This window comes from Branchiostoma lanceolatum, chromosome 16, assembly GCF_035083965.1.
Source record: "Branchiostoma lanceolatum isolate klBraLanc5 chromosome 16, klBraLanc5.hap2, whole genome shotgun sequence".
In the NCBI taxonomy this organism is placed as follows: domain Eukaryota; kingdom Metazoa; phylum Chordata; class Leptocardii; order Amphioxiformes; family Branchiostomatidae; genus Branchiostoma; species Branchiostoma lanceolatum.
The window spans coordinates 9,801,301-9,813,524 of NC_089737.1; the positions used below are offsets into that span (position 1 = coordinate 9,801,301).

At 40.3% G+C, this 12,224-nt stretch overlaps 1 protein-coding gene across 10 annotated transcripts in view; it reads right to left on the reverse strand.

The window, feature by feature from the left end:
- Window positions 1-12,224, reverse strand: part of LOC136422086 (SH3 and multiple ankyrin repeat domains protein 3-like) — a 105,577-nt gene that overhangs the window by 33,021 nt on the left and 60,332 nt on the right. For 9 of the 10 annotated variants that reach the window (XM_066409732.1, XM_066409731.1, XM_066409733.1 and 6 more), the window contains 4 exons: window positions 4,695-4,767; window positions 1,991-2,064; window positions 1,227-1,247; window positions 209-333 (listed from right to left, as the gene is read on the reverse strand). In XM_066409732.1, coding sequence (XP_066265829.1) covers window positions 209-333; window positions 1,227-1,247; window positions 1,991-2,064; window positions 4,695-4,767 — 293 coding nt within the window. The remainder of the gene's footprint in view (window positions 1-208; window positions 334-1,226; window positions 1,248-1,990; window positions 2,065-4,694; window positions 4,768-12,224) is intronic. The other variant, XM_066409730.1, reaches the window with a different exon arrangement.

The following is a 12,224-nucleotide window of genomic DNA, read 5'->3' on the forward strand; positions in this document are numbered from 1 at the left end:
CACTGCACACCATATCTGTACAGCTAATTTTGTCCCTTGACAAACCAGACTTAGAAAGGCTGGAATATCATAAGTAGTAAAACTTAAACCGTAATTTGTAAATCCGAGATGCCCTTTCCTAATTTGAAACAGGAGCTCAACTGCGAAACTGTTACCAGTTTAGCCACAGGGACGTCCCTACCCCCCCCATGCAGACCCTCATATTTACCTGGAGTAGGAAGTCTCCCTTTTTTAGCCCAGCCCTCTCAGCGACACTGCTGGGGTCGATACTCTCCATGTACTGCAGCGCTGGGTGGGCCAGGGTCGGGGTGAAAGGCACATTCGGATTCAGGGCTATGGAAAAAAAATTACAGTTTATTAATATTTGCAATAATCTTTGTTACAACCTTCAGAAACTGTAAAAATTAAAGTTACTATCATTTGTGTTATTACTAGGCATGTTCGCAATAGACCAATCCTGACTGTCGATCATAATTACATGTAGCAGTTCAATCAATGAGAGTATGGCAATCAGCGGTTTGACCAATGAGAGAGTGGTTGCATGTCTGTCAAATATTTCCATTTCTTATGTTGCATAATCTATGTTTAGATGGAGGTGGGCGGGGCTATGGGATCGGTCTATTGTCGGTACAGAACAATACAATGAACATTGAGGAATCACGCATTAGACAAAGATTTCTTTGAGGTTTACAGTCGATAAACGTGTTAACAAAAAGGAAAATGGTAAAATGAAAAAGGGACTACAGGCTGGACATGTTTGACACAAATATGTTAAAAATATCAAAAACAGGAAAATTCTGTACAAACACAAAAGAACGATGTAAGCGAAAGTACACGACAGCTTGCTTTTTGATTTTGTAAAAAGCGAGAGTTTTGGACAGTTACGGAAGAAGAGATACTGTATGTTATGAAACATTCACACTTACAGTATAACTTTAAGACAGTTAAGACATGGTACATTTACATGTAAGATTTACCTGTTCACACAAGCAAAGTATATAGATTATATAGGTTTCCATGTTCATATTTGGTACAAGTAAGATGTGAGGTTTGCATGTTCACACAAGCGAAGTGTGAGATTTGCAATTCACACAAGCGAGGTACAAACAAAACTGTATAAGGACTTTGCCCGTTCACACTTGGTACATGTACATTGTAAGTTGTGAGATTTGCATGTTCACACTAGTGAGGTATAAGGATTTTGCACGTTCACGCTGGCTGCTTACCCTCTTCCCCATCCCGTGGGGCTGTTGTGCAGCGAGGTTTGGGGCAAAACAGCACATGCAAAGTTAGCACGTACACATGTACACAGAACTAAGCTAAGGTATCCATTCAAAATGCATCTACCACAAAAACACAGGAAAGTTGACAGATACAAGATTCTGACACAAAATCTACAAGAGATGGTACATACAAAATGTAGGACACAAACATACAAATGTATCATACTAACATCTACATTATACAGCCAAGAAGAAAACGAAACAATTTGGACAGCATTACAAATTACAATGTTAGGCCACTCTGACTTGATTCTGCGGATGACAACCTTGTGCGTATCAATTTTCGTCTCTTAAAAAAACTTTGCAACTGTATGAACAAAGAAGCTGCAAAATGCTAGATAGAAAAAAAATATATAACATGGATAGCACGTGTACAATCATGGATATTACTGAGCAAAGTTTTATAAAGGCAAAGAAGAAGATGTGAGAGGACAAAAATAATGAATTCATTGTTTGGTATACCATGTTCTGTGCGTTCAGTCAATTGTCCAGCCACTTAGATTTTACAATGAAGGCAACTTTTTTTTCATGCTCACATCATTTTTTGGGTGTCCAGATAGAATATGTCATCCACATATTAAATCAGTATAGCCTTATTGTTCTAGCAATACAATTCACAGCTTTGCATTAAAATTAACACAAATTGTCAGATTTTTGTGTGTAAAATACATATTAAGGGGGGTTTCAAAGTTTGGAATGAATCTTACTTTTTGCTCCTCTCAGCACAAAGCCAAATCCATGCTGGTCCCTCTTCAAGACAGCGGTCCTGGGTTTGTTATAACTGTGGACAAAAACGACAAATACGTCATAACACAATCAAATCTACAGTAATTCAATTAGACCCACAGAACTGAAAGGACAATTTTATTAAGAGGCACTTAATGTCAATGAAAATAACATCAACAATCCACTTATTACCTCTTAACAGTTCAAGGGGGTTATGTTTACAAAAATTTCATTTTTGTCTCAAGATAAGTCTCTAGGTGACAAAATGACTACCTATGATGTATGAAGAAGTTTACGTAAAAATATTTTCCAATGTTGTAAAATGGAAATTATCCCCCTAGCAATTCTGCACATTTATATATGCCTTGGTGGCTTGGAACAACGAATGAGGAAGATATATCAGTCAAAGCTGGCCAAGAAGACCACTCAGGGGACCAATAACATCTGGCTATGTGGCCGCTATAAGGGACCATCAAAAACTCGTCACATTGGCCAGGTGGTCCTTATGTAGAGGTGGTCACTGGTAAAGATCTTACTACAGTTAAGGTACGTAATTCACTCCTCTTTAACTCTATCATAAAGAACAATGCAAACTCACAAGTTACAGAACAGCAGTCTCCAATATCGACGCATTCTAACACAAATGACGGTCTCGATTTCTAACAAACGTTTACTAAACGTAATCCCTTTGGAAGTGTTACACCCTTACACCAGGCCCCATATCCGCAGGCTCTCCCCCTCTGTTGGAGGTATGGGGAGGTATTTATTCCGTTCAATCCAATTCAGCCGAGATTGCCGAAACATCAATACTCCTCTATACCCCATTAACCACAGCAAAGGGACTGGGGCGCGCTGATGAGGTAATGGAACAGTTATTGCCCCATGGTGGCAGCCACGACGCTAGATCTACCGTCATTCTCATCAACGTTGCTTGGGTGAACGGCACGCGCCGAAGGGAAAACCGTTAATGTTGGTACTTAATGTTGCCATACTCTTTCGGAACTGGCTATGGAATTGAAAGTGGGCAATAGTGCTATTTACATTGCCATAATGCAAGAGTTTGCTAATACATGTACACACATGCTTTTTATGTCAAATGTTTATAGAACTGACAGTGACAAGTTGCAATGTTACGACAGTTTTACCAACACTTCTTTCTGAAAATATCTCCTTTCAATATCACCACAGGAGCTAAGTTAGCTGCTTTTGAGTAGTTGAAAATTGTTGGCACTGAAAATCGAAAACCGGCCTGTCTATAACTGTTTATGGAGTGGTAGCTTACAGTATAATGGGATTGGCAAATAAAGTTCTCTGGGCTTTTTATCTTAATGCAAAAGTAACTGGTTGTAACTGTAATTTTTTCACAGCATCTTACAGCCATTATAACACCATCTTTTTTTAAAGTTTGTATGATACTCATAAAGTTTCACCATATAGAATTGTAACAGTGGATTCTAATGAGAAAAAAAAAAACAGAACATCAAAACTGTTGAATGGGGATCTGCATGGGGGTGGTGGAACGTCTTACACTTAGGCCACACCAATTTAATTTCTTGGTTAACGGATTTTTATTTAAAAAAAAAAAAATTTTTATTCACAAAAAAAATCATGAAAACAGAGGGAAATTAAATTGGTGTGGCCTTAGTCTAGCCTTCTGTTTTCATGATATTTTTTTTTCTAAATTTTTTTTTTTTTAAAATAAAAATCCGTTAACCAAGAAATTAAATTGGTGTGGCCTTAGTCTACGCTAAATTCAGGAAGGCTTGACTTTACGCTAAATTCAGGGCAAATTATGCTTGCTGTAGAATGCACTGATTACGTTCTATGTTACATTTGAGGGGTACGGATATGTGGAATTGAAATAACTGATTAGCCTCCACGTAAAAGAGCATGCAGGCCCCTTTGCTATGTACCAGGTACTACAAGCAGCTGCATTGGCATACAACGCAAAATCAACATCTGGCCACATTTTAGTGGACAGTTTAACTGTCTCTTTCCAGCTACAGTATTACCACCCTATTACATGTACATCTTTATCACTCTCTGTCCAGTTTGCAATGGTACTCGTAAATGGGGGCTCCATGCCCTTTTATGTGGAGAATAATCAGCCGCTTTAATTCCATGTAATTCATAGCCGAGCTGCTCAAATTTAATGTAGAGCATAATCCGTGCATTCCACCGACCTAGTCCTAGACCACCTGGTCATTGGGGGACAGGGTAGACATGTAGAGGGAGATTTGCATTCTACGTCAAGTATAATCGGTGTCTGAATTTAGCTCAAAGCAAAGACAGCATGCAAATGCACGAAATACGTAGCCACTAACTTCCTGAATTTAGCATAAAGCATTGACTGTAACCCCAGTGTAGTGGCGTCGGTGTGGCACAACGGTTACTTAGAGCGTTGAACTAAGAACCAATAAGTCCCGGGTTCGATGCTCAACATGCCCCGACGTTGTGCCCTTGGGAAAGGAAATCTTCACGATATTCCTACCATGACCGTGGAGTGATGCCAACCGAGCCTCTTTGGCTAATCTGTCCAAAAGTGTGCCAAAAACGCAAAACGGATTTGGTTGCCGATGTGCCAACATCTAGCACATTTGCCAACAAGAACCATATGATTTTTTTTGGGTACCCCCCATGCAGGCCCCCATAAACATAGAACTGTTACAGTAGACTGTATCTTACCTGTTCTCCATGGGTAAGGCAGGTGCAGTTTTAGCCCTGTGCATCCTTTGCTCCCTCAGTGCCTTCACCCCAGCTGTAAAACACACAAAAACATGCTCCATAAACATCATGTCTTGGTCAAGGCACCTGATGATTCAAGACCTTTTCAGTCAGTGGGCCCGAATATGCAGCCTTGAGGAACCCCATAAGGCATATTTCACAATGATGTGTACCCATTCAACTCCATAAGTTTATGGCGCGGTCACATGCATTGTAGGTCGTTGTACTATTTTGATGTCGTAGACTTTTTATGCAGGCTGTGACAGAACCATCAGAGTTGATGAGGATCTAAGATAGTCTTTTCAGTAACAAGACATCAGAATTTTGTATGACACATCCACAACCATCCCAAGAATTCCACTATTTAATTACAAGATTATCCTATAGATAAGAGACTTAGAACTAGACCACATCTCAAACTAGTATCTCTTCAGACATGAGAAAAAATGCCCTAAATCGCCTAATACACTCAGTCCAGTCTTCCTCTCTCCACAAATACAAGAGTACCCTATGGATGGGAGATTGTTAGGTACTAGACAACATCACACACTGAAGGTATCTTCCAAGATACCAGAAACAAATACATGTACACTAGTACTGTCGTCCACTACAAAACCACCTTACAACACTTGATTCCCTCAGTCCAGTCTTCCTCCCTCCACTTATACAATAGTGCCCTACGGATGGGAGACTGTTAGGCACTAAACAACATCACAGACCTAAGGTATCTTCCGAGCGTTCGAAACAAATACACTGTCATCCACTACCAAACAACCTTAAAATGCCTGATCCTTTCTGTCCAGTTTTCCTCCCTCCACTGATACAAGAGTACCCTATGGATGGGAGACTGTTAGGCACTAAACAACATCACAGAGCTAAGGTATCTTCCAAGCGTCCGAAACAAATACACTGTCATCAACTACAAAACAACCTTAAAACGCCTGATCCTCTCGGTCCACAGCCTTCCTCCCTCCACTAATACAAGAGTACCCTACGGATGGGAGACTGTTAGGCACTAAACAACATCACAGACCTAAGGTATCTTCCAAGCGTCAGAAACAAATAAACTGTCATCAACTACAAAACAACCTTAAAATGCCTGATCCTTTCGGTCCACAGTCTTCCTCCCTCCACTAATACAAGAGTGCCCTATGGATGGGAGAGTATTAGTACTAGACCACATCAAACACTAGGCATCTCCAGAGACCCGACCTATGCTTCTGTGTCTCTATACTTCACTTATCTATTTTTAATGCAAGTTGTGCACAGAGTTTGGGAGCAAGGATTACCACAATCGCTCTCAAATGCTCAGCGCACTGTCGGCAAGATCTTTGAAGATGGAGAAGGATTCCTTTAAGAGCTTTGGGGGTATTGGAAACGTCTTAGGGCCTCTCAGAGCAGAAGATACTTTAGTTTCTTTTGCATTCAGAGATAGACATCTTCAAAGGCAACCAAAGAGAGTGGAGTCAGTGAACACTTTACAAGTACATGATCATACATGTATGTCATTCTGATAACTGCTTGTTGCCTGCCTATACTTTTTTCCTTTCTTATATTGCCTAAAGACTAAATAATTTTTATATAAAATACTAAATAAAAAGATTGTTGCAATTTCACTGCAAGTTTATCCCAATTGTTTTTCATTTCTTAATCATACAATCAATTCATTCAAATATAAATGGTCTCAACCTTGTTTTAACAACGAAGGCTCTGGAAGCCAAAATGCTTTTACGTTTTGTTATCATATCTATTATGACCCAAATAACCCAAAGTTGTCAAGAAAATCTAGCCCCATTTTTCCAAATCTTCACAAGATCTTGTAAGACGCCGCTCTAGACAACTTAAGACCAACCTAAGACTACCCGTTTATTGATCTAACCCTAACCAATGAATTTTTCAGCCAGCACCTCAAACATAGTATTGATTATCATTCGCTAGTCGGCAACTTTCCATTTGTTTTATATCCTGACCCAACAGAACAGGTTAATTAGATCTTTTGATCTCCCCTGTCTACCTGGATATCTATTTTTCAGAAAAACGGCAAGAAAAAAAGCTCCCCTACGGAAAACAAATGTACCAGACAGTTTTACCAATTATACAGGTGCCAATAGCAATCTAGGATGCCCCAGATATGTGAGTTAACTTCATTTGTCAGCAAGTGTTCTGATTGGCTTGTTTCAACGCTCCCTAGAGGGGGGTCACACCTAATGGGGAGGTGGTGAGGGATCAAGGCTTGTTTAATCAGGAGTGTCCATGGAGAAATGGACACATCAGCAATAATAACACAGGGGTGCTTTGTTATAGCATGGTCACATTTGTTGTAGGCCATTGTACGATTTTGATGATGCAGAAATTTCAACTGGACCATGACAAAATCTACTGATGACAAGGATTTTTATGATAGGTTTTCTGATAGCTCAAATTTCTAGAAGAAACAAATAAATGCAGCTACGTGTGTATCTGTTGATAGTTTCATCAGGTTGGTAGGAAAATGGATAACACAGCTCTTTGTTGCACAACCAAAAGGATGAAGGAGGGGGGGATAGAAGCTTAGTCATGATTGGGACCGCATTCTTCTCACTGCAGCGCCGCCTAGCAGTGGGAGTTAGAATTTCAAGCAAAAAACATGTATCTTTATCTAGGTGTTTGATAAAACCCACTTATAACCCCAGCAATTTTTTTTCATTTGTCAATCCTTTTTTTAGCTAATTCAAAAGGTTCTCTTCAGCCTGGGTGGCAAGGAAGTGAGTATGACGTAAACTAATTCAATTTTGTAAATAAGGTGGGCACTGGGCACCTAGCTACATGTAGGTCCTCTTTTCCCATAGCACAGGAGGGATCAAATTGCCGAGATCACAGAAAATTGACTGCCAAGACAGCTCCAATTTCTATAATGAATTGAATGGATACCAATCTCCTTTTAATTAACTCTCTTATCAATCAGTAGCTAAGGCTATCAATCAACTTCTCTAACAATTTACAACTTTGCGACCTCCCCATGCATGGCCTGCCCACCAGATTTGTTTATTGACGTTTACCCCTAATGGCTTTATTTAAGATTCGGGAGGTAGGTCTGTTAACAGTGGCTCCTCCCAGGGGCGTGTTTAGAGTCTTGAGTCAATACTCCACAATCCCACCATCTTGGGTTTCTGAGATAAGTTTGATGAGGTTGACCTATATTGAATGGTTGCTTGAAGCAGTCCAATATGGGAGCTAATAGCTGTCAATAGATTAGGTTATATTTATCTGGGACACTTCAACTATATCATTTTGCTGTCTTTAAAATACGTCAAAGTGAAAGTGAAAGTGATTTGAACCAGTTTAGCTCACTGAAGAGCTAATCTTTCACTGGTCGTGACAGAGAAGACAGACACTATATACTGTGTGAGTATTTACATGTTCATTGTAACCAGGAAAATCCCCTTAGCTCTTTTTGACAAGCACAATGAACATTAGACCAGGGCTTAACGTCCCAACCTAAGGACTGTGATCAGTAGTGTGCACGTCGGGTGAGCGACACAGCCGGGATCCGAACTCATGAATTCTTGGTCCAGAGGCAGGGTCACTAACCACTGGACTATGCACGTTACTGTATCTATATAGCCGGTATAACCGCCATTCGGCGTAACACACCAGCTTCGCAGGCACGCGGCGCGGCAGCAGCTGGTTACATTACACCGAACGACCTGTCACGTCTAACCTTCGCATATCTAGCTGCATGCATTGTTTAAAGCTATCTAATGAGGATGCTTCCACTGTAACGAGTTCCACTCTACGATCGTTCTAGGAAAATATGAATTTTTAAACACATCAATCCTAGGTTGAAAAGTCTGATACTTAAAGGCATGACTATTTCTTGTCCTTTTCTGAGCTGGCATTAGACACTTATTAGTCGGTACGTCCACCAATTTATTAGTCATTTTGTACACCATGCATAGTCTGGACATTTTCCTTCTCTCCTCGAGTGACATCCACTGCAGATCTGTTTTCATTTTGGTGACACTAGCACCCCTGACGTACTTGTTCGTGCAGAATCTGGCTGCTTGGTTCTGTACCCTCTCCAATTTATCTTTGTCTTTCTTAGTATATGGATCCCATACTGTTGCTGCGTATTCTAAGTTTGGTCTTACGAGTGATGTGTACGCAAGTGATTTTACCTTCAATGGGCATGCCCACAAACAAAGGGCTTAAACCTATAATGCAGCACATGTAATGCACAGTCACAGGCCATCTTCTCATGCGACGTTCGACGCTTGTATATTTCACGCAAGCACACTGGTATATCAGCCTTCGTTCCATGATTCTTCGCTGTGTTAGCACTGGCAAGCGGTCACCAGCCAATCGCATCCCCAGCTACGATCAAGAAGCAACATGATTGGCTGGTATGTTACCCGCCTCAAATTACAGGATGGGAAATATCTGATTGCTTGATGACTGGGTGGTGCTAATGCAACAAGAAAGAGTATCTATATCAGTATCTACATAGCCGGTATAACCGTCATTCGGCGTAACACACCAGCATCGCAGGCACGCGGCACGGCAGCAGCAGCGGTGCTCGACTCATCTAGAGGATGACTCAGACAAAACATCTTGTCTTGAAGGACGAAGAAAAGTTCCCTTCAACACGAATGGCCTGGAAAATTGATGGGTGAGAACTTCACCAGACATCCTCTTTAGAGTACAACAGAATCCCATAAAGTCTAGATGTTCGACATGAAGTTTGACACAACGCACCAAAAGACCCATTACCTCCGCCGACAAATAACACCAACACACATCGATTGAAGGCTATATTCTCTCCTATTTCATACTTAAGAAGACATTGCCAATCCTCCTAATTTTCCCCTTCGATAGAAACTCCTCAGTGCGGATATTGCTCCATTTCAGGGGATTGAAAGACTGAACTTGAGTTGCCACTTTATGTTGAAGTGAGATATAGAGTTAATTTCTAGTCCAAAGTAACTACCAAAGTTTCTCCAAAGCAATCACAGCAAAGGAAATGGAAGATCCAGTCAACCATATATACAAGCCACGTTTATTGGTAGTTAACGCAATCTTTCCTATTGAGATAAGATACTTTACGTGATTGAATGTGACCCTTGTGAAGTGTGTAAACCTTCTTCAAGCTTTTTTGTTGCTAGATTGCGGATCTCTAAAGAATGTTTTACAACTTTCATAAATGTGGAAACGCTTTGGATGAAGTTCTGAATGCAGAACATTAAATGTAAACCTTCATATATGTCATAATCTTGTCAAATCTTATACATGAAAGTTGGTTATGACATATTGTATGGGAAAAACAAGCCATCTATTTGAAAGTAAACTTTTAATGCCAACCTCCTAAAGTTTATGGCTGGATTTTGTGAACTGTTTGGCAGTAAAGGCTGAAATTGAGTTCAAGTTTACATACAAACGATGAACTTTATAACTGAGGTTACAACAGTACGATCACGAAAGCTCACATTTTAAGTGTTTTTGTAGTAGAAATCCATTCAAACTAGTCTCCAATGGCGATTGTTAACTGAGGGCCGAAGCAATTTCATTTGTAGGTTCTTGGACTTTAAAACTGCTAAATTGAAATATTCAACTTGAAAACAGGGAATGTCCCTGTAGTTTAACTAGCATAGCAACCTCACAGTTGATCTCCTGGTTTCAGTTAGTTGGTAACTGGAAGACACTGGTTCAAATCCTGGGAAGGGCATATCAGTTGGAGCTACACCCGTCTTTTGGAAGGGACGTCAAATAAGTGGTCCCATGTTTGAGGAGGTGCCTCAAGCATGTTAAAGGGCTAGCAAACCCTCCCTGTAAAAATATACCCTAGCTGCTACAGAAACTGCAAGGAAACTTGTTGCCCTATACATGTAAACACGTATGTCTCAGCAAACGAACGAACTTGAAAACAGAGTCTGATGACTGTACATGTACCTTGGTACAAACAGTTTCAGAGAGTGAATCTCCCACTTGCTTCATTTCCACTTTAAAATACGGGATTCCAAAAACCAAGAAAATAAATTTGTGTTGCCCAACCGTGGATCCTACCTTCACCTTATAAAGCACATTAAAAATTTCTGTAGTCCACCGATGGAGTCGACCTTGACTAACGGTGAGGGCATTACACTTGCCAGTCTAGAATCGATGGCTACGGTCGATAGGCAACTTCAAGTGCACTTATCCTTCCTTCTAATTAAGGGAATGTCCAGATTTCCTCAGGATAAGTAAGACGAACTAGCCTGCTGCTGGCAACCCCTATAAATCGCATGAACTTTGGTCCTACCAGATTTTCACGTACTTTTCTTACTTTTATTGGTGTTTGCCTATGAGATTTTTTATAGGATTGATTGAGATATTTTAACAAGATTTTGGTGTTGCTGTCATGAGCTTGATTGTTTTGGATGACATTTTTGTTACCATACTCCTTTTCGCATACATAACAAGTGGCAAGGTGGTCTAGTGGTTAGGGTTGCTGACTTAGGATCTCAAGATTCTGGGTTCAAATCCCTAACAGGCCTCAATGTTCCCTCTAGGCTTACCTGAAAATGAGTACCTAGCTTTGGTTAGGGATATCATCTCAGATAGGAGGTTACATATAAGCCTGAAGCCCAGTATAATGCACTGTGTGCCCACCGCAAACTTTAAACAATGCAACCACCACCCCTTGCCCGTAAAACAAAATTCAGTCCTTCCCAACTTGAAAATTTCCAGTATATCATCCTCCAAGTAATTCAGCCAGATAAGCCCTTTAATAAAAACTTGCTTCTGCGTCCTTGAAACGTCCTTGAAATATGACCCTTCAAAAGACACTAAGAAGCCTCTAATTTTTATTCTCTTCTCATTTCCTTGCTTGGTATCAGATAAAAGTCTTAGCATAAATGACTCATCAAAAGTGCCTCAAGCAAGCATCCCCCTATAATCCCCAATTTGTGCACTCTGTGTGAGAACTGTTATACATGTACTCTTAATAGAGGGTCTGCATGCATACGCTGAATCCAGAAGAAACCCCTACGTATTACACTAAAATCAAGGAAGGCATTTATGAACAAATCTGGTGGCTTTGCCACGAATTATGTGAATAAGACAGCTTTCCCTTCCAATTACAGGAGATAAAAAAAGCTTGCTATGCCTTAGGGAAAAGAGCATGCAGGCTCTCTTCACACTTCACAATAATCAAAAATCATCACAACACAGGCTGCATGTTATGAAATCATCCACAACATGCACAACACAATTACCAAGTGACCCATTCCAGGAGCGCATACATCCCTCATTATGAGTTCATCTGCATACATATTACTCAATATTTCAGCAAAATGCACCGCTAGGCCTGCCCAGTTATGTGAACTGATTCTTTTTATGTCAGACAACTTCAAATTAATCCCTCCTTAATATTTCTAGACTCAACGGTTTCTCTTTTTTGTTCTCGAGATCTCTTTTGATTCTCTTGTTATCGTGAGCAATTTTAAGAGTGGATTTACTTAAGATTTTTTTGTTTTA